Source organism: Eumetopias jubatus, unplaced genomic scaffold, assembly GCF_037043125.1.
Source record: "Eumetopias jubatus isolate StellerSeaLion01/CBP00866 unplaced genomic scaffold, mEumJub1_p1.0 scaffold_14, whole genome shotgun sequence".
NCBI classification, from domain to species: domain Eukaryota; kingdom Metazoa; phylum Chordata; class Mammalia; order Carnivora; family Otariidae; genus Eumetopias; species Eumetopias jubatus.
The window spans coordinates 55725695-55747884 of NW_028274820.1; the positions used below are offsets into that span (position 1 = coordinate 55725695).

General features: G+C 39.6%; 1 protein-coding gene across 1 annotated transcript in view; it reads right to left on the reverse strand.

The window, feature by feature from the left end:
• Positions 1 to 22190, reverse strand: part of RAPGEF5 (Rap guanine nucleotide exchange factor 5) — a 236092-nt gene that overhangs the window by 24789 nt on the left and 189113 nt on the right. The window contains exons 12-20 of the mRNA XM_088018447.1: positions 21871 to 21949; positions 18569 to 18713; positions 16845 to 16942; positions 14595 to 14625; positions 13596 to 13674; positions 11180 to 11329; positions 7297 to 7394; positions 3932 to 4054; positions 2122 to 2300 (exon numbers count right to left, since the gene is read on the reverse strand). Coding sequence (XP_087874573.1) covers positions 2122 to 2300; positions 3932 to 4054; positions 7297 to 7394; positions 11180 to 11329; positions 13596 to 13674; positions 14595 to 14625; positions 16845 to 16942; positions 18569 to 18713; positions 21871 to 21949 — 982 coding nt within the window. The remainder of the gene's footprint in view (positions 1 to 2121; positions 2301 to 3931; positions 4055 to 7296; positions 7395 to 11179; positions 11330 to 13595; positions 13675 to 14594; positions 14626 to 16844; positions 16943 to 18568; positions 18714 to 21870; positions 21950 to 22190) is intronic.

The following is a 22190-nucleotide window of genomic DNA, read 5'->3' on the forward strand; positions in this document are numbered from 1 at the left end:
TCCATGGGCTAGGGATAGAGAGACCAGTAGAGTAAATAATTCAAGAGCATGGGGCCATATGGAGAAGATGTGAATATATTTCATTTCCCTGAGGATAGATATAATCTTAGACTGGAACTAAGCTGTGTGGTGTCATTTTACTCCTTGGGACATTAATGTCCCATTTCTCCAAGTAACTGGCATTTATAAGAAAGCTTTCGATCCAAAAGAGCCTCACCTTTATGAATTTCACAGGCCGTTTGGAATGCACTGGCCAAATAAAAAAAAAAAAAAAAGGAAAATTCACCATAAAAACTGTCCAAGATTTAGGAATATCTGTTGTATGTCTCTCCTTCCATTCCCAGTCACACCAAACACCAGGTTGGGTACCTCTATTATCTCTTGCTAGGTAAACAAGACACCCTACCTCTGGGGGGTCTATAGTTCAGTCTATGTGCTACCTTCAGATCAACCTTCCTGAGGGACAGCTCTGATCGTGTCAGTCTCCTGCACGAAAATTGCAATGAATCCCTGTCTTAATTCAGCCCAATCTCTTCCATCTGAAATTCAATATCCTTTACAATTTGGTCTTATCTTTCTTTGCAGATTAATCTCCCACAATTTCTGTACAAATAACACTCCATCCTGGTGAAAGTGGATGAGGTTCCTTTCCTGACCATACGCTGTCTGCCTCCACGGAGCCTCTCTGCCTCCCTCCTCCAGCGAGTTTCAGCTCCACGGAGGGTGCGCACTTCAGAATTCTTACCTGTCCAGCTCCCCCCAGAATTCAAACACAGCCTTGAACGCTACTTGTCTTTGAATCCTCGTTTTCCACATCGTTGGCATACAAGCTGCCCCCCTCCGAATCCCCAGTAGAATTTGATCTCAGAATAAGGCACCCCCTGTTGCATTTTGCACATTAGCCATCTGAGTTATCAAAGTATCCCCTTCAGCAGGTTGCAAACTTCTCAAAGGCACGGACCGGGTGTAGGGTTAGTCTGGTTTCCCAATGGAAATGCATGGTTCCTTCGCAAGGATCTGTACAAGTAATGAGTGATCAATACATAGTTCCTGAACATATTACACTGCTGTATACTCCAAAACTGTTTGATGTAAAAACTATTTTGGAAGACAAAGGAGAAATAAAATGGGAAATAGAAGCAACTGGGAAAGATTCTGATTCACGCTGCCTACTTCTGTTGGGAGGCTGTCCGAAGAGCAGTCTCAGGATACTAATCTGGTATTTTAGGAGATGCTCTCAGCAAGTTACTAAAATGTCATTCAACTAACCTTTACTGAGTCACTGCTATTTACCAAGTTCTGCATCAGGCATATCAGGTTTGATTAGTCAATGTTTGATTAGTAATGGCCCCTGTCCTCTGGAGGCTAACATAGCCAAGTGAAGGGATTCTATATAAACAGAGAAGTTTAATAAATATAATAAAAAAGTTAAAAGGGAAAAAGCACGTGTGTGAGGGAGAGTGGGGGCAGGGAGTAGTTCACCCTGCATCTGAAAGTCAGAGTGGCTTCAGGAAGGAAGCAACCTCTGACCTCGGTCTTAAAGAATGACAGCAATTTGCAAGGTGGAAGTGGTCATTTCGGCAGAGCCAACAACGCCGCATCCAGGTCTGGAGGATGGCGTGCATGGGACAGACAGCGATTCAGAGGGGCTGTAGCATGGCGTGCACCCAGCAGGGGAGACTCCAAGGTCAGATGGGACCAGCCTGGGCTGGGCCTGCGGAGGAATTTGCAAAGTCCACACTGTGGGCATCAAGCAGCTAAGAACAGAATCCTAGAGTGCACCTGATTTGCAATGATTCTCCCCCTCTCACATCATCTTCCCGGTTTTCCCAGCCTGCTGTAGCTCACTGGCCACACTGTAGTTCAGCCGCGGGACAGAGCACGTGGGCGCTGGCTGCTTAACCGTCCTGGGTTGGAGTCTGGTATTTTGACATTGACTTTAAAGTATAAGTGCTTCAAATGCAAAGACGTAAATATTCAAGAACAGACCTTTTCAACCATTTGGTCACTTAACTCAGTATTCTACTTTTACCTCCTAACCCTTCTTATCACCACCAGGGGAAAAACTGTACTCTCTCAAGGAGATGAGAGGAATTGCTCTTTTCACCGCCAGGAACTCACTGTGCAGCAATTTTGATGAATTTTTTCACCAGCTGCACTCGCTTGCCCAGCTGGCTGCAGAGCAGAATCTCCGTGGCCACCCAGAGCTGGACTTCATTGCATCTCTGCAGCAGAAGGCTGAGGTTTGCGGTGTGCTCCCCACTGCCTTGTCGGCTGAAGGTGAAGTAGATCAGCTCTTGCTGCAAGAAGATGGATTCACACCAGCATTTTTTAGCACAGAGACAAGCTGATACAAAAGTCAGTCCATTTTTAAGAGCTGCCTCAGTTAGCCATTCTCACAATGTGTCATGAGAATAGAATAGATTCAATTTGAAACAATGCAGTTTTAGAGATGCCTTATTAAATAATGTTCATCTAGAATCCTCAGAAAAATTTTGTTTTAGAATGTGCAGATGACATGTGGGTTTTACACGAAAATCTAGGAAGTTCTAAAGTTTAAATCACAGGCTCAATCAAATCCAAACTTCCTGAACTTGTTACATAGGCAAAAACAAGTAGAAATGATTGTCACTAGTACAGGGAGATTCTTTTGACAAGGGTTCTCAAATTTTAGTGTGAATCAGGATCACCTAGGGGCCTATTACAACAGCTCGCTGGGCCCCATGCCCCACATTTTCTCGTTCAGTAGGTCTGTGGTGGGGCCCCCAACCTGCATTTATAACAAGTTCCCAGGTGGTGCTGCTAATGCTGTCTGGGTACCCACTCTCTGAGAACCACGGATAAAAGACACAGTAAAATCATAAACAGAAAGAGTGAGATTAGGGCTAGGTCCAAAATTTACAAAATTGAGCAAGACGAGCGACTATTTATATAAACTGATCATATGCAGAGCAACAGAAGAGATTTGTTTTTAAATGAGGGGGTGTGCACACTTTCCCATGTTCCCACTGAGAAAGCAGCACAAGCAGGGACACATCCTACTCTTATTAACATTTCCAAAGACACAAATCATTTAGCTTGAAGGAGTTCACTACTTGCTTAAATTTAGATTATAACATTGGCATTTTTTTTAATGAGGACATTTAAAAGACATTCCAAAATGAAAGTGAAGCTCAAGCACCCAAGTTGGGCATGAGTTTCTTCAGAAGGAAAGGCTGTTTTGTAATGAAAAATTTCCCTACATGGCAAAGCAAATGCAACATATGGTTGCACAGAGCTGTCTCATTTTTCATCTCCTGATTCCTGTGAGCCTTTCCGCTGGCTACATTTATTCCTTAGTTGTCAGTAGCATTTTGTCCCTAATCTATTATCTTATAAATGTTTAAGCTGTCTTCAAAGGGAGGGTTGATGAACTTAAAAATTTGAAATATATCTCCAAAGTTTCAAGAAAGTACTTTAAGTCTTGCAGCATAGTCTAAATGTATAGAATGTTCTTGAGGGAAAGAATGACTCTATGTGTATGTTGGTATGTGCATAAATATGATTCTTGTATCGCTACCGTGAACTTTATGGAAAAAAATAAAAGAATCAACATCAAAATTGTCAAATGTAAAATGGCTCAATTTCATTAGAGCTTCATAAACATGTAAATATGTAAGCATTCATACATATAAAAATATAGCATTTTTATACTACACATATGATTATATTAGGAACAAATAAAGCATGATAATGTATTCTTATTTTCCTAGGTTTGGGTCAGTCTTTCAATGTATTTCAAGTCTCCAAAAATCTTTTGGGCAATGGCATTCTAAGCATAACTATATGACCGGATGATGGATCTTCTTAAAACTGAGTCACATACAAATAATCTTCAAAAAGAATGCAAAGTTAAAATAGCACTAGCATTTTTTATCTTTTCACTCCTTACCTCGTGAATCGAATTGAAGAGACTCCAATCAAAGTTCATTAATTCCAGAGCAAGATCCCAAGTGTTCATTCCCAAAATCCTTATCGACCTTTGCTGTGATTCCTCATTTTCTGCAAATGGGTTCTAAACCGACAGACAGAAGCAAAAGGATCCTCAGTAATTCCCAAATGTTTGGCGCTGAACTGGCTGGCCACAGAAAGCCACTAGAAGCCCAGATTAGGAAAGTAATCTTGTCTGAGTGCACTTAATATTTTCCCTGGTCTGTTCATCTTTGGTGAGTTACAACCAATTTGGGAAACAGCCTTGGAAATGGTAGAATGTGATCAATGATACTTCACTGAGTTAGCCTGCCCCTCCCCCCAGACACACACACACACACACACACACACACACACACACACGCGCGCGCGCGCGCGTGCGCACACACACACGCCCGCACACACATGCACGTATCCACAAATCTGATTATAAAACACTGCCCCAGCAGACAGCGTAATGAAAGCGAAAGCCCTGAAATCACTTTGGCTTCTGGTAAGAATTAATGTGCCAGCAGGTTAGTATAAAAACAAACAAAAGAAATGTCATGGTGCAGTTCAATAAAGACAGACATGGCTTTTGCAGGAAATACGTTTAACAAGCCTCATCCCAGACACACATTTACAAATTTTATTAAAATGCCTGTGGAAAGTGAAAAAAATTTAAACAAGAAATAAAAAATAAAAGTCACTTCATTTATACCCCAGGGCAGATGATTATTTTAAGTATCTGTGGCTTTACCTACATAAATAGGTATGAGTCTGGTAATAGTATTTCCTAAAATCTGGCATGGACTTACTAAATGTCACCAAAACTTTAAATATTTTGTCACTGTTAAATTTATTAAAAATTATTTGGCATTTAAAGAAAAATTTGATGTTTTCCAATTAAAGTACAAATTCTCCGGGGGCATCTGGCTGGCTTAGTCAGGAAAGCACATGATATTGGGGTTGTGAGTTTGAGCCCCATGTTGGGCTTAGAGTTTATTTAAAAAAATAAATAAAATTCTCCCATTGAGGGGTTGGATTTGAGTAGTTAGTGATGTTAAAATTATTAATGACTTGGAAAAAAAGATGGGACTTTGCAAAAATAAATGACATGCCAGGATGAAGAGAATATTTCAGGTTCCAAATATTAATTCTTATTTTAAAACTGCAAAATTATTTGCATTTTACAAGTTTTATTGTTATGAAAAGTTTTCCTAATTTGAAGGAAAAAAAAAAAAAACGATAAAAGGCCTCCCCAGAGCTTCACCACAGACTTGATTCTTTTCAGTGCAGGTCAAGGTACAAATTGTTCCTATAGCCCAGAGTGAGACACAGCGGGGAGCTCAATGAGGGTGGACTGAAAGAATGCGTGTGCAAATACTGAGTAGGGGAAAGCCCACGTTTCTCATGGCCTGATTAGTTTGGAACCAGATAGATGCCATGCTACACTGCAGGCGTTCAGAGGGAGAGCCAAGAGCTGGGAAGTAACATAAATCTCTGCATGCTAATTTGGAGATATAAGGATATTTTCACTTGGCTTTTTATCCCTCCTGTTTTTTCTCCCTAAATGCACCCTTTGCCCTGGTACTGCCCTCTGGTTGTCCAAGGCTGTCTATGGCCCTCTCCAACAAACACTTCCTATTTCTCTAACCCATTCATTCCGGGCTCTAATTCCCACCTTCTGAGAAGAGTAACTCATCTATATGTAAGTGGAGTGGGTGCTAGTGGTTCCACATGTTATCTATCCTGCCCTTAGAATATTCCATTTCAGCTGAAATCTTTCGGAGTTAAAACAGTGAAAGCTATGATTCCAACAGGGGAATCTCAGGCAGGATGCAGAGTTGGAAACGTTTGAGGGCAGGATGGCAACTGGCTTCTCTGGGAACATACTTCAGAGCACCCATTTATTCCACTAGGACATTGCTTAGGCCTGCCTTCTACTCTTCTGAAGCTGGCCCCAGATGGTGGTAGGAGAGCTCTGGGCGTGCATACCAGGGAACTGCCAAGAAGTCTATGGGTACTACGAGGAAGGGGGGGCATAGAAGACAAGAGTGTGAGTTTCCACCATCATCCATGAGCTCCGCAGAAGACAGAGGGTAGATCGTCCTCCTCCATAGGGAGGGTTAAAGTCAAGCCAGTCTCACTGTTTACTCAAGGATGCTGTGCATCCTGTTCATCAGGGTTCCCTGATGGAATTACATCATGCACAGACACAGGACCTGTGACCTGCTGAAAGACACTCCAAAGCAGAAAGGCCCAGTAAGACAAAAGTTTCCCCTCTGCTTTGCTCCCTCATCACATACAAATGAAAGGTATGTTAGAGCTTCAGAGGCAAATATTGTCCTGGAGTCCTAGCACTTTCCCTTACTTGGCTGCAGGAAGCTAGAGTAAGGGACTCTGCCTCTCTGAACTTCACAGGGTTACTGGGAATATTAAATGAGATACTGTATGTAAACTACCCAGCACCTAACTGTCTGGTAGTAAGTGCCAAAAATGACAATGATTAGTATCCGGTAGGTTGATACTTGTAGATAATTTTACATAAAATATTTTTATTATAAGAGGTTTTGGTTAACCCATGTGGTATACACATTCCTCAATTATAAATACAACAGGAGTCGCCTAGAAAGAACCATCCCAGTCAGTGATGGCTCCGTGAAATAGACTAGGACCATGTCTCTAGATGATACTATCACCATCTGGCAGAGCCTGCTTTTTATGGGTGATGGGTCTGAGGCCTGATCCTACTATGCAGAAAGCAGTCACAAGGCTGAGGTTTTTAGGAAAGTAAGAATGACAAATCATCTGCTTGGGTGTAAATGTTCTTACATTAGAAATGAAAATAACTTACAGCATGGGTTCTACATTTCTTCCAAATCTTACTCCTCACCAGCATCCCATGTACCATTGTTATGAGCCTATCTTACAGGGGAAGGCTGATAATTGACCCTTTCTTCCAGGGAATGGTACACTCGAAGTGTGCCAAATAGACCGAAACAATACAGAGTCTCTTTCCCCCTAAATTTGCACAGGGTACATTTCTCAGCCTGATCTCCTCATATCCACCAAAAAAGAAGGAAGGTTATTAAGATTAATGGGGGGGGTCACTTCTCTCATATCCCTTGTTTCAGAGGCCCAGAGGGAAGCAGGGTTTGACTCAGGAAAGGCTTAGGATTCCTCAAGGTGTACCTGTCTTTGATTTGCAAAGGTGGTGTTGTTTGCCAAGTATATTACTGGCCAGAGGAGAAAGTAGTTCAATGTGTTTCTCTTTCATTATAAAACATACAAAAATACAACTTTAGTCTGCTGTTTGTGTTTCAAGTAAAGGCTAAAAGTCCTTACCAAAGTGTCAGCTAGGTCTTTTCGGTAGACATATATCCGACCTGATGCTTCAAGGGATTTGGAGATGGCCAAGTCATTTGGCTGAAGTTCATGCTTTTCTTTATTTAAAAAAAAAAAAGGAGTAATTAGAAACACAAGAACAGTAGTAGGCATACACAGTATATCTAAAGAGTGAGAATTGCCGAAGAAAAATATTTAAAAGTACATAGAATGCAGATTTAATTCAGTTCCACATACTGTGTTCAATGGCACCAATGGGACCATGGGCATCACTGCTCAATATCCATAAAGTGGAAGCCTGTTGCAATTCCTTCTTATAATATTTAGTCATTTTTTTAGAACACAGTTTAGGAAAGAAAGTAAAATTCACTCATAATCCCATCACTCGGGGATGCCTGGGTGGCTCAGTCCGTCAAGTGTCTGCCTTCGGCTCAGGTCATGATCCCAGGGTCCTGGGCTCAAGCCCCACGTCGGGCTCCTTGCTCAGTGGGGAGCCTGCTTCTCCCTCTGCCTGCCGCTCCCCCTACTTGCATTCTCTCTCTCTTTCTCTCACTCTCTATCACTCTCATTCTCTGTCAAATAAATAAATAAATAAAATCTTTTTTAAAAAATAATAATCTCATCAAAGATAACGATAGGATGGTAATGTTGGTAACATTTGGGTATGTTTTTGTTCTGATCTTGATGTAAATGTGTATAAACAATATTCATGCATATATAGAATTGCAATTATGTACACATATGCATTCATAATTAGTATGGGTACATACGTATACATCTGCAGTTATTCCATCTATGGTTTTATATTCTGATTTTATTAAGCACTTATCCACTTGTCAAAATTAATTATGTATGTCATGTTTAATTGGTTATATAACGGTCCATTATACCATCATGTAATCTTTCCTCTATTATTGACCAATTTAATAGTTTCCAATGTTTTTGTCATATCAATTAGATGGCAAGATATATATAAATACCAGCACGGGGTCTGGCACATAAGAGGGGCTTGATAAATGGGATCTATTATTACAGCAGCCATAATATATACTGCTGAAGTCAGCAACCTTGTGCATAAATCGTTGGCTGCTCATAGATGATTTTTAAAAATAGATTCCCAGAAATGGAATTACTAGGTCAAAGGGGAATGAACATTTTTTGAAGTTTTTGATACAAACTGCCAAATTGCTTTCAAATTTTTACACTGACCAATACTGAACATTCCTTGTGGTAAGTTTGCTATTTAGCTAAAACCAAAAATAGATTCTCCATTTATTTTAAATTTCTTGACTACTGGAAAAGCCAAGTATTTTTCATGTATTCTTCTCTTTCCCTTATTACAAATTATTCCTGTCCTTCAGCCATTTTTCTACCATCAGTGGAGCTCTCTTATAACACAATAGCCTTCTTTGTAGAAAAATGCCCTCCTCTTTAACTACAAATTACGGATGGGAATTGACTAAACTAATCCTCAAGTTTATTGCACTGTAACATAATTGGCTTCTAAGTCAGCCTTTTAGTTACCCAGCATGGTTGGGGAATACTATATTCCATGTATCTTTTTCTAGATAACTTAATCAGTTCAAAGGCCAAATTTTGTTTTGAACATTTCTGCTTAATACCGAGTACACAAATGATAATCCAATATATTCTTTATGGCTCAGCATTATAAAGATCAATAGCACTTTCATGTCAGGCCATGGACGTGTGTGGTAAACGGTCCCACATGGCTGGGCTCTGAAGTTCTTCCGTCTCTCCTCCCTCTTTCTCTAGCTTCAATTTCTTGCAGCCCTGTGTGTGCCTATGTCCACCTTACATCGGAATTTATGAGAGCCATTCTGCCCTTGCTACAGAATAAAATGTCATGGCTTTCTGACAGGAACTTTTCCATTTTCTGGGAAATATTTTTTTTCTTATTCTCAGGTTTGTCACTACACTCTAAAAGATAAAAGCTCACAGAATTTTAAGCTCTGAAAAACTAGGCAGGTAGGTTTCCGTTACTACATACATTATACCTACTCAGGGTATAAAACAGCTAGAAACCTACCGAAAGCCATGAGGATAATAGCCTCAGTCCTTTTAGAAAAATCCACAAAACCTACAACATTTGCAACATTTTCAAACTTTTTTTGACAAAAAGAAAATAAGAGTAGATCTCACTGTCATTTCATTTTGAAGTAGTATCTAAAACTTTACTGAAAATTAGGTAATAGAGCAAGGAATACATTAAACACTGTTTTTCTCCTTCTTTTTCTTCATAAAGCATTATTGTTTGGAGGATATTAAGCTATGGGTGGAAAGGTTCTTAACAGACCAAAGTACTAATTGATGGGAAATGATGGCACATTTCCAAATCTGCGGGATAATTCAAGAGATAAGCCGGTATTTCTAGAGAAGATTAGCAATGAGTCTATACACATTACAACGACATTGGCCTCCCTGATGAATCTAATTTAATAGAGTGTAAAAATGGTATTTCATGGTCATCAAATAGATATTGGGTAGTAAAAGAGCTACTCATTACTTTCCAGATTCATGTGTGGCCCTGGGCTGACTCTGAGTCAGCCCCAAGGGAGAGGGGTCTCAGTCGTGCTACCAAGTTCACTCAGGGTCCTTCCTCCTCCAGAATGGGGACCCGATGACTACTTTCTGTAATGGTACTGTCTTGAGAGGCAAATGTTGGTTTTGATGAAGTGTAATGTTGTTTAGAATCATTTAATATTTTTGGCCACTTAAAATTAAAATATAATATGCATTTATCTTATCTATCTGGAATGTCTGAAATATTTTATTAAAAATTCAACAGTCTCTGATTAAAATTCATGTAGCCCAGATGTTTCTTCCACTTTTGCTCTTTTTCTCTAGATAATGTTTTGATGGGCTGCACAATTAGGGCCCCGTGAGAGGGAGGAGAGACTCTCATTAGGCCCAGGGAGAAGGGCTATACGCTTGGCTTATATGATCCACTAGCTTATTGGATCATTTACCTGCTTCTGAGTAACAAAGCAATAGAAGATTCTGTCACAGAAATGCTTTAACACCAAGTTAAATTCTGATCTTCTCCTCCTTCCCCTAGCATGATAACAAAGGATAAACAGGAACGCCTGATATCGGCTCCCCCCCTCCTTCTCACCCCATCTCTCCTTGATTAGTTCACATAGTACTCCCATTTTTCAACTACTGATGCTAAGTCACTTTCTTTGTATTTTTCTCAGGGTTAATGAGATATTAAATAAAGATGGTAAGCCAAAAAGGAGGCCAGCAACATTGAGATCTGACAGGCCCCAGTGAAAACGAAGGGGTCTGTTCAGGTCACATAGATCAATAGTGTCAGCTTGTAATCTGTGTGATCTTATTCAAAACAGACAATAAACCATTCTCCAAGGATAAATAAGGCCCAGCAGAAGGAAAAGCTATAACCAGACCTCACTCCCCATGTCCACCTGAATGAACACTGCCTACGAGCTTTCAGCTTATTGGAGTCTTTTTAAGTATTAAACTGTCAGCCAGCAATATGACTAGTTCAAGGCTGTCTTTCTTTTTCCTTCCTCAAGTAATTTCATCCTTTAGCAATTTCCCAAGTTAATTTAAATATGAAAATAGAAGGCTTATCTAGAGTATAAAATATGAAAAGCTTTATAATATATTTCAAAACACTGGCATGGTCCTTTATTCAGTTCTTGGGGAGGAAATTCAGGATCCGACAGTATCCAGCTGTTGTCATGGAAACGCCTCTGCTAGGCAGCTTCTTATTGTTACTGTGGTCATCCAGCTGCGGACCCAGAAGGGACAAGCCGCACGTTTACCCTATAAAAATGTCGACTCTCCTCCTTTGAGAGCGATCCAGAGAAAGATTAATACTCCAGGACAGAAAACAGTTTACCCCCAGAGAATGTGACAGCCACCAGAGCCAGATCCTCTTCCGCATGTTGGATCTTTTCTGCCACAACTTTCAGGATCTCATGCGCTGTACTGGAAACTTTTGCCTTCACACTGACATAGGAGTGCTCCGTTATGTACACGTGACAAAGAACTGCACACAACACAAGAATTGTTAGTCAACAGAGAACTGCAATCATGAGGTACAGACTTTTTCAAATGAAGGCATCCACTTTCCTATTCTCTTCAGCATAAAACCTACACAACTTGATTTACATATTTATGTCTGCACATGGGTGCCTGAGGACATCCATATAGAAATTGGTGCTTGCCCACACAGGAGATACAGACGTTATAAAGCTGGTGAATGAGATGCCGAGGATTTAGGCTTCCCAAACTGTAATGAGAGACCCGTGTCATGAAAGCATGTGCTCACGGTGGAGATGGTCTGACCACGGCACAGGGGATGGTGGGCGGGGTGGGGGGGGGGGCGGGTTACACGAACTGTAGCTCTGAGTCCCTTCTTTGAGGGTTACTGAGATTTCCCAAAGCACTATATTAAGATATCTCACTCATAAATTTTTATTTAACACTCTATTTCTGGACAGTCACAGTTGGCTCAATCAGGAATACCACATTTTGCTATTAGAGCTCTCATAAGCTTATCTAAAAAATCTGCCAGTTTGCCATGCTTTCTGTGTTCAGGTGTCTTGATCATTTAATAGTGATGTCCCTGATCAAGATGGGGTGAGTGTGGTTTCCAAATACAAGTCACATTTCTAGCCCTTTAAGTTTCCTTTTTATTGTCTGCAGTGCAAATAATTATTACTAGGACATCATCACTATCAGGGTGACTTGGGTCCTGGAAAAAATTTTCTTTATGACTTGAGAGTAGAAACTGTTTAATAGCAGTGGAGATAACTGATACATTATTTGTTTCTTAGAGCAGCTACTTTGAATTATAAAATACTAGCTTCTTTCAAAAAGATAATACACTTAGATATTCTTCTCTGCCCTATTGCAAAAAATAAAAAACAAAGGGGGAGTGCAGTTCCTAGAGAAACCTTACATGCAATTTGAATGGTCCCACAAAAAGAAACTCAGGGTGGTTCCCACAGAAAGGCAAATGAAGCAAAAGAAAAACTATGAGTTTACGTGTAGGAACCTCAAAGTAAACACGCCACCGGAAGGCACTGACGATATTTTGATCTTGGCTTGGATTGGTATGTCACTAAAACAACAGCATCTCACAAATAGTTGTTTTATATGTTGTCAACAGACACGTGAGAGGCAAAAAAAGGTTTTTTGCTTCCACAGAAAAATGAAATTTTGAGCAAGACAAGATCCAGTACACAAACCACTGAATATAAGGAAAGCTTACTTAATAAACTGATGAACAAAAAGAGGCCAGGGGTCTTGAAATACTTATACTCTTTGTAATCAGCTTGGGAAATTATCCGATCAAACTGTAAGACAATCAGCCTGGAGGATCAGCAACTAAGGAATTCGGAGGTAAGATCATTTCTTTCCCAGCTTCCACAAACACGATGTAGCAGAAGAAGCATGTGTGTGACACTTTGTTGTTTAAGTATGTGAGAAGCTGAGCAGACATGAAACCTTCACACTTAGAATTTCAGCACAGACCGGGAGGTGGGCTCAAAGAGAATTCTCCTAGTCACAAGAGCGTGAATGTTTCCATTGTTGTGTTTCCCCAGGCTCTGCACTTGACTCAACCTTTAAGCAAACAGGAGAAAACCATTTCCTGTTCTGTTACAAAGTAGTAACATAGAAGGCAGCACCTTCAGGGGGCTAAAGGGTGTCCCCCGGTACTGAGCGAGCAGCCGTCCTCAGAGTGGGTCCCGAGCTCTGTCACCGGGGAGCAGTGGGGAGTGCTGACCAAGGGCAGGCGGACTGGGCCTGTGGCACTGCAGGTGGGAAAAGCCTTGCCTTGCGGGGGATTTCAGCTGCACTCTCTTCCTTCCACTATTCTCGCCAAGAGTCTCCTCTACATCTCAGGGACTGACCCCACCAAAGCCCTGCATGTTGGCTTTGGTGGACTTTCCAGTCAGTCCCAGGCAATGGGCTGACAGATCAAGGGAGAAAGCAGCCAAGAGGTACAGGGGGTACCTACCAGGCAATTCTGCACCTCTCCCTAAGAAAGTAAAGAGGCTCTTCGAAGTCTTCTTTCCTTCCTTCCAAATTAAAAACGTCCTTGGTCCCTGAGACACTGGTGTATGAGCAAGAAAATTGCAATACTCAAAGCAAGAAAATAAAGACCATCATATTGGGTGCAAACATGCTCGTCACAGGGGTGTGACGGCTGGAAATTCTCCAAGGCAGGCTGATGTGTTAATGCTGGAGAATGAGGGTGATTAACCGCTACTCCACCTACCCCAAACCTTCGTTAAAATCATACTCACTTTCCTCTGTTTCAGTCATAGTTCCTCTATGCTGGAGCCAGTTCTCCTTAAGACTGAATTGGTGGAAAAGGGCTTTATTCTGTGAGAAGCGAGAAAGAGAACAATGAATGAATGCATTCCTGTCCTTTGGAAAACCACAGCTGTTTACAACATGTTCCAAAAGAGCTAGCCAATTTTCTTTCTTTTTTTTTTTTAAGTATGAAATCCACCCATCCAATTTTAGAGAAATAAATAGGGAGTTGCCTCTATTAATGCATGTGGAAGTAAAGATTGTGAGCAACATAACAGACCTCAGCCAAAGCCAGTAGCAGGCAAAAAGGTCCTATAATTATTCCCTGCAACATGCTGGAGAGTATTGGCATGATTTTGAACTCTGGCTACTACAAACATCCACAGATTCTCCTCTAGAGAGAGACATCCCAACATTAACCACGCTTTTGGATAAAGCAACTTTGAGACAGCTGCATACTTCTGCTGTAGCACAATGACTTGCTTAAGGGAAATAAGTACATTATTCATTATGATTATCCACCCGATAGATCAGCTTCTACGAAACTTGTGCCTGACATCTCATTTTGCATTTTCCCTTCAAGGTGAATAGGAAACACACTCCTTCTTTCTCTTTTTGTCGGTTTGAAAAGTACTTCCTCACCCTTGCCAGTCAAGATTCTTGCCTGCATTTTTTTTCTTTTTTTTGCACCAATGTTTCCAATTCAAATTTAGATCACTCTGGGAACACTGGGGAAACTCTCAGATTCCAAAAATATGCAGAATGTCCAGTCAAGGGCACATGGCTAGCACCCAATCTGGATCTATAGCGGCACAGGCAAAGTGAAGTGAAGCAGCAAAGTGCACGTAAGCCACAGCCCCAGGCTTCCCTGCCTGCCCCAGGCTGGCTTGGGGCAGGATTCATTTTAATTATGAAGAAATGCCAACTGAGGCAAAGCAAGGTCTCCAAACTTGATGGCCCCATTTCGGATAGAGCAAGGTCTGCCTCACCTTCCTTTGTGGTGAATATTCATCCACAGTGCTGAAAGGAAAAGGAGAAGAAGTCAGTCTTTACCCCACACCTAGAATAATGCAGTGACTGTCACAGAAGACTAATTTTCAGGTACTGGGCAGAGGTTTCTGCTTTTCAGAAAGATAAAACCTAGTATTCATGAGGTCACTATGTATAACACCCTTGACATTGGGCTCTGGGTTTCGACTGAATAAGGAAGAAAAGATGCTATCTCCTCAACAAGTATATTTTACTTTCTATGCACAGGAAGTGAATGCTGAAGGAAGAACTGGATTTATTCGGTCCACAGAAACTCTAAGTTTTCTCATATACTGGTAGCTTTTTGGTGAAATTATTGTTATTCAGGTGGTTAAGTTAGCTAAGGCACATCTTTTCCAGAACGTTTCCATGGTGGTGGAAGTAGGGGACGTTCTGTAGGTCCCCAGCTCAAATCTTTTTCTAGAGTCTAGAGATATCTCATAATCTTTTACCAAAGAGGCAAGAGTCATATCTTATGTCATTTTCTTATTTTAACCTATTATTTCCCATTTTATGTAAGTTTTTTTAATGGGATGTATGAAGTTCCATTAATGTACTGAATGCATTTAAACGTATCAAACCATGAATTAGTTTCCCAAGGGTAACCAGGCCTGCCTTACAGCAGAGACCAACCTCCATGTGGGGGATTATTTTGATGTAAAAGTTGTCTTTTTCTTTCCTGTTTCATTTATTTGTTCACATTTTCATACTAGTCTTAGGTGCTGAGAACTTATTATGGTGTAGACCGTGACAAAGGAACATCACCCAAATTCCCAACATTTGTTTCTAACACTGTCCTAAACTGCATCTCATTTCTGAATTTCTAAATGTGTGATTTTCATGATTGAGGACTAAAGCTGATACATGATTTGTTTGTGCCCTAAAATTAATTTATGTAGACATTTAATGTGCAATAGGATCTCTCTTTACTAAAATTAGGTCAGGTTTTAAGTCTCAAATTAGTCATCTGAAAGGCCTGAATTAACATTTTCTACAAGAAGTGCCTCTGTGACTGCTGAAATCTTCATAGAAGTTTCTCACAACTTGACAACACATGCGTTTCATGTTTACTAAGTAGAAAGTACACTGTAAATCAGAGAACAATTTTTCCTTTCAGATTAACTTTGCAGCTCTATCTGAAAACTGAATAATGACCTGATGTTTTCATTCACCAAAATTAATAAGGAGAGTTAGTGGTAAATCAGGTATTGGCAATCTGAAAGACGGATGACAGATACCTCGGGGATACTTACACATGCCAAAAGTCAGGGAATAAATGGTTTTCTTTAATCTTTCTAAACTGATAAATAAACCTCAGGGAATCCATAAAATGGAGCTTTAAAAATGCTTCATGACTTGCTGAAATCTATTTCTAAAACTGTTTTTTTTCCTATTCCATTAGAGACAGCTATGAGCCCCCCAAATGACAAGTTAAATATTTACACTTTTAAAATTAAATAATAACTTATTAAAGAATTGTTTTTATGTATCCAGGTTGTTATGGCTCAGTTGGTTTCTACCTATCAGTGTTAAAAAAAAAATAGCCAATATTATGCAGCCATCAAAAAAAAAAAAATCTTGCCGTTTGCAACGACGTGGATGGAACTAGAGGGTATTACGCTAAGTGAAATAAGTCAATCAGAGAAAGACAATTATCATATGATCTCGCTGATATGTGGAATTTGAAAAACAAGGCAGAGGATCATGGAGGAAGGGAGGAAAAAATGAAACAAGAGGAAACCAGAGAGGAAGACAAACCGTAAGAGACTCTTAATCTCAGGAAACAAACTGAGGGTTGCTGGAGGGGTGGGGGTGGGAGCAATCGGGTGGCTGGGTGATGGACACTGGGGAGGGTATGTGCTATGGTGAGCACTGTGGATTGTGTAAGACTGATGAATCACAGACCTGTACCTCTGAACCAAATAATACATTATATGTTAATTAAAAAAATAAAAAATTAAAAAAAATAAAAACATAAATGAAAAATCGGCATGAAAGTGGAAAAAAATTTTTAAAAATAGCCAATAAGGTTGATTTTGTGTTCATTCATTTTGATATAAAAACAAAATACACAATTCACTACTAGAAAAGCTAAGGAATCAAGGGATACCAGATTTGAAGGGTCCAAGATAAACTTTGTAAGACACTCAAATTCTATCACATTTGCTGTTTTCTTTTATTAACTGTAATATGGAAAATTAAATACTCACTGACGACGGTGCATTCCAAGTATTTTCTGAAATTCTTTCAACTCTTTTTCAAGTATTGGATATTCATATACATCATCCAGTACATTCCTGTATATGGTCTGAGGGGTGGGGGAGAAAGAAAAATGGCAGCTGAAAGGCCTATTTTGTAAGGATTAGGACTTACACAATGGTTAACCTGCCGAGGGAATAGGTGGAATGCGGAATCATACAGGAGGTTAAACCAGGTACCAGTGAGATCCTAAGTGGGATTCCACCCCCTCGTCCTTCACTCAGCTGTGTGGCTCTCACAGCCTTCAGGGGCCATAAGTAGTCAACGCTGGAAACTTAGAGACACCTGGAAAGCTACTCAAGATTTTCATGCCTATTCTATATTAAAAAAATAATATCCACATAGTCATTTGGAAAGGAAAAAAAAACCCGAATGAATCCTATTACCTAGTTGTTTTGAAAATAACATTAGTTTTTGGGATGCCTGGGTGGCTCAGTCAGTTAAGCATCTGCCTTGAACTCAGGTCGTGGGATTAAGCCCCACGTCATGCTCCCTATTCAGCCAGGAGCCTGCTTCTTCTACCTCTGCTGCTCCCCTTGATTTTGTTGTCTCTCTCTCTCAAATAAATAAATAAAATCTTAAAAAAAAGAAAATAACATTAGTTTAGGCACAGAGTGGTTAAACCAGTTTTTAACTGGATGTCTAAAGGACACCTGACTTTTGAAATCAAAGTGAATTCCTTCATTAAAGGCAAAATCAGTATGAACACTTGTCTATTCTGAAATAGACCTGCTCCCAGCTCAAATTCCATTCTACCTTTTCTCTGTGTTAACCTGAATGGCTAATATGGTTTTGGTGGCCAAGGGAGTTCAACTGTCTACATATCGTCTCCAGAGAATCAGCTGTGTTCAAAAGGTATTGTAGCTATTAATGATTAGAAAAACCTATCAGTTTATCTAGGGGCGCCTGGGTGGCTCAGTCGGCTATGCATCCGACCCTTGATCTCAGCTCAGGTCTTGATCTCAGAGCTGTGAGTTCAAGCCTCATATTGGGCTCCTTGCTGGGCATGGAAGGAAGGAAGGAAGGAAGGAAGGAAGGAAGGAAGGAAGGAAGGAAGGAAGGAAGGAAGGAAGGAAGGAAGTAAAGAAAGAAAGAAAGAAAGAAAGAAAGAAAGAAAGAAAGAAAGAAAAATATATCAGTTTATCTAATTCCAAATGTAAATCTAGGTTAGTACCAATTTTGCAACTTACTCTTACTATTGCTTAAAATTCTCAAAATACATCACAGTCTGAAAACCTTTCATAATGTATGTCTTGTCAATATAGTTTTTAAATGATAATATTTTATCCAAATATTGTGTATATGGGACTGGTTAGTTCAAGCTCAGAATAAATCTCAACATATTGAATAGTGTCAAGTTTTCAGATATGTTTTATCTACCTTAATTATTTCATCTGTAATCAAAATTCCCATGAATTATATAAAATAACCTTAAATTAGCAAATGTAAACCTGGCTGCCTACATTTTTTTCATAATGAATTATTTTCAATTAAAAAAATTTCTATGTACAGAGTATCAGGCCTCAAAAATCAAAACAATGTTTTCTTTAAGTCACAGCTTGAATATGACAAAAAAGTTGCATGACTGCCACCTACAAAAGAGATTTTTGAAGTACATAATTCAAAATCAAATCAGTCATTTGGCATCAAAGAATATCTCGAAATTTTACATTACCTTTAAGAACATTTTTGAATGTTCGTCTTCATGTAACCAGTCTTTGTAGAGAGCAATCCACTGGGACACAAGATGCAAGACCTTTCGTTTCCGACAAGGAACATCTGAGTTTTCTTCTTTGCCTTGATACTTCTTAGCAGAATAGGTGCAAATGGTTAAGAGAGAATATTGCATTGTTGGAAATCAAAATAGGGAAGAGATCTATTTATTCTTATTTTCACAAAACATGCTAAAGCATTTGCCAAAGAATCTGCAAGTACCTAAGCATGTGGGAAGAAAAGAGTATTCGTAGCAAGAGCAAAAGGTGTGCACCAGAAAGAGCAAAAGTAAGTAAACCCAGGAAAATGATTTCCATGCGCCCGCTGGCAGGTCGTGAAGGTTAATGAGATGATTTGCATTGACAGCTGCTGACACAGTTCCACAGGCAGCACGGGTTGATGCCACCATGAAGAGATTCTAAATGGTCCACAAATTTCAAGGGTGGCTACAGCAGAGTTGCCCTCACTACATTAGATAGATACTTTCCATAAAAATTACATCAGAACTAGGCCAGATATCCTTTGACCTTCAGAAATTCACAATTTATAAAAGCCGTCACTTCTCAATTAGCCCCCATTAGCACCAATTTCTGGAGTATAATTTGTGATATGATTTAAATGCCCACACCCAGGAATTTGCTTGGAAAAAAGGACTGGATAAACTTGTAAACATAATTTAAAAAGGACTGCTACCTTTCATTTTCATTGGAATAAAAAAAAAGTAAAATAGGAGTAACCTAAATGCATCAAACAACTGTGGATAGTTAACTAAATTATCACATATCCATTCATAGGCAATCTACAGCCATAAAACTGATGGTCTAGTAGTACATTTACAGACAGTGAACATTCACAATGTACTGTTGAGTAGGAAAGCAAGTAAGAAAATATGTTGGGATCATCCACTTCCATTAACTATGCTTATTTATAAGAAAAATGTCATCACCCAGAATGATATATATTGTAAGTTAACAGCGGCTAACTGTGCTGTTCAAATTACATAAAAATAACAACCTCAACAGCAATGTGCTTAAAGCCTTGGGAATGAGACAGAAGCTTGGCATTCTCCAAACCAACCTAGTGTTTTTGTTCCCCAAATTATTATTTCTGACTATCTTGAGCATACTGGAAAGTTACGCAGGAAAAGGACATGCTATGATACCAAAGACAGGTAGGCTTTGCAGTTGCTGGACAAGATTTTTCACTCTTAATGCTGATATACAACTGCAAAATAGGTATATCTATGTCGGCCTTTGTAAATATTTTAAAACATATTTTAATCACTGTCTCCCCAACCTGCAAAAATACATTCAGGCCATTTGATTTTTTTTATTTCTACGTGAGAAATAAACTCAGGCGAACACACAAAGAATCAGTTAAAGCACCCATTTTTTCCTAGTTTTTCTCTTAACAGACAAAATATAAAATTTTATAGCCTTAGTCAAAGACTCAAAACATCGTCATATCCAAGTGAAGTCTTAGAGATTCTTCAGGGAAATTCTACAAGGCATTAAATTACTCAATAATAACCACAAATAATACTAGAATCCTATTTATTTATTTACTTTTACTTAGAGAGAGAGAGGGATGTGGGGAGGGACAGAGGGAGAGAGAGAATCTTAAGAAGATTCCACGCCGAGCATGGAGCCCGGCTCGGGGCTTGTCTCAGGACCCTAAGATCATGACCTGAGCCAAAATCAAGAGTTAAATGCTTAACTGACTGAGCCACCCAGGTGCGCCTATTTGGATCCTATTTAAAAACAATGGTTTGGGGGGTGGGTGGATGGGTTAACCTGGTGATGGGTATTAAAGAGGGCACGCTCTGCATGGAGCACTGGGTGTTGTGCACAAACAATGAATCATGGAACACTACATCAAAAACTAATGACGTAATGTATGGTGATTAACATTAACAATAAAAAATTTAAAAAAACAATGGTTTGAAGGCATCTATCTGCTATGAAACAAACTGTATGGTTTAATAGATGGTAATATTTTTGGAAAAGCCATTAGCATTAATGTAGAAGAAATTAGCTCAGAGTTATTTTTCTAAAATGCTGTTAAAGAAGGAGAACTTGAAAACCTTGTAATTATTGCAGAATTTCTTAGTAACACCCACTTGGAAGCTGTGGAAGAAGTCTGGTTTTGAAATTCTCCAAATTCAAAATGAATAATGTTTCAAGATCAGTTTTATGAACTGGTTTGAAAAAGCTTCCCAAGATCTACAGCTTTGCATGGCCATGTGCACATAGCAAAGCACTAACAAGTAATCACGATATCTAGTTTATATGTTTATTAAGAGAAATTTTATTTCAGTTATGCCCTTTATGGAGTTTTAAGGTATTCTTTTAAGCAGGAAAAGGCTACCAAGTAGGGGGGAAATGTAACAATTATTTAATAGGAAAAGAATATTACCAAGGCCATTACTGTTAGGGCTCAATAAAACTCAGGTATATGCAAAAAAAAAAAAAAACATTTCCATCTTCCTAAAAATGTTCATCTGGCTCTAGTGGAATCTTCAGTTTGGCTTGATAACTACCTGACAGTTAAGAGGCTTCTTAAATGCTTCTCAAGCACCTTCCTTGCACATTGTGAGTCAAGAAGCCCGAATGGAGACTCTGAGTAAGTTTATTTGGCTTGGCTTTCTGGCCTTTCATCTGTTGCATCACTTCTAGCTCATGTATCAAATCATAAAGCTTCCTTAACTGGTCATTCACCTTCTCATCACATCTGTCATTCTAACCAAGAATGTCTTCACAAAGCTTCTGAAAGCTGACAGTTGCTTAGGGGGTAGTTTTGACCTCCCACGTGGGGGACAGCTCAACTGGCCTCGGGACACTTGCAGAGAAACATGGTTTCATGTACGTACGTTTTTCTGCCCAAGTCCCCTGGCATTAACCGCCTGATTGTCTTACAAGTTCACTTATTGCCCGTCCAACTCAACCTCTTGACTCTGGGTTTTACCCAGTGGACCAAACTTACCTTCAGATTTCTCAAGTCTTGAGACCTACGTTTGAAGAAAACCTAATACAAACAGTACAATTTATCCACAACCCAGAAAGCGAAAACAGCAGACCTGCCTTCCAGTTCCCCCTGTCTATTCTGTCTCATTTCATCTTTTACCTCGGATATCATTACATTAATATTTAACATATCCACACTCTACAGAGGGGCTGAGTAAATTAAGAAAGGCAGTTAATTCCTAATGCGAGACATCTGTCTGAGAGGAAGCCGACACAGCATCCTGAAGTTAATGAAGGATATTGCCTCAACAGCGCCTGGCACAAGTCATCAGTTGTCATGAAGACAGTGTACGTGAGAAGGAAATCATCAAGGAGGGTCTCTGTGAAGAAAGAAAAACAAACACAAGGTAAGCACACCACTGACAAGAAGGTAACTGCTTATCCAGGCTCTCAAACAGAAATATGATAAATGGTGGTGGGTGTGGGAGGGGTTAGGAGAATTTTAGCCACAAAATACATTATTTGTTGAAGTTAAGATTTTTTAAACTCCTTACACAGAATACCTCAAGCAATGGGGTTTTTTTGTTGCAAGGCTCTCTAAACATACAACTTTTGTCATCT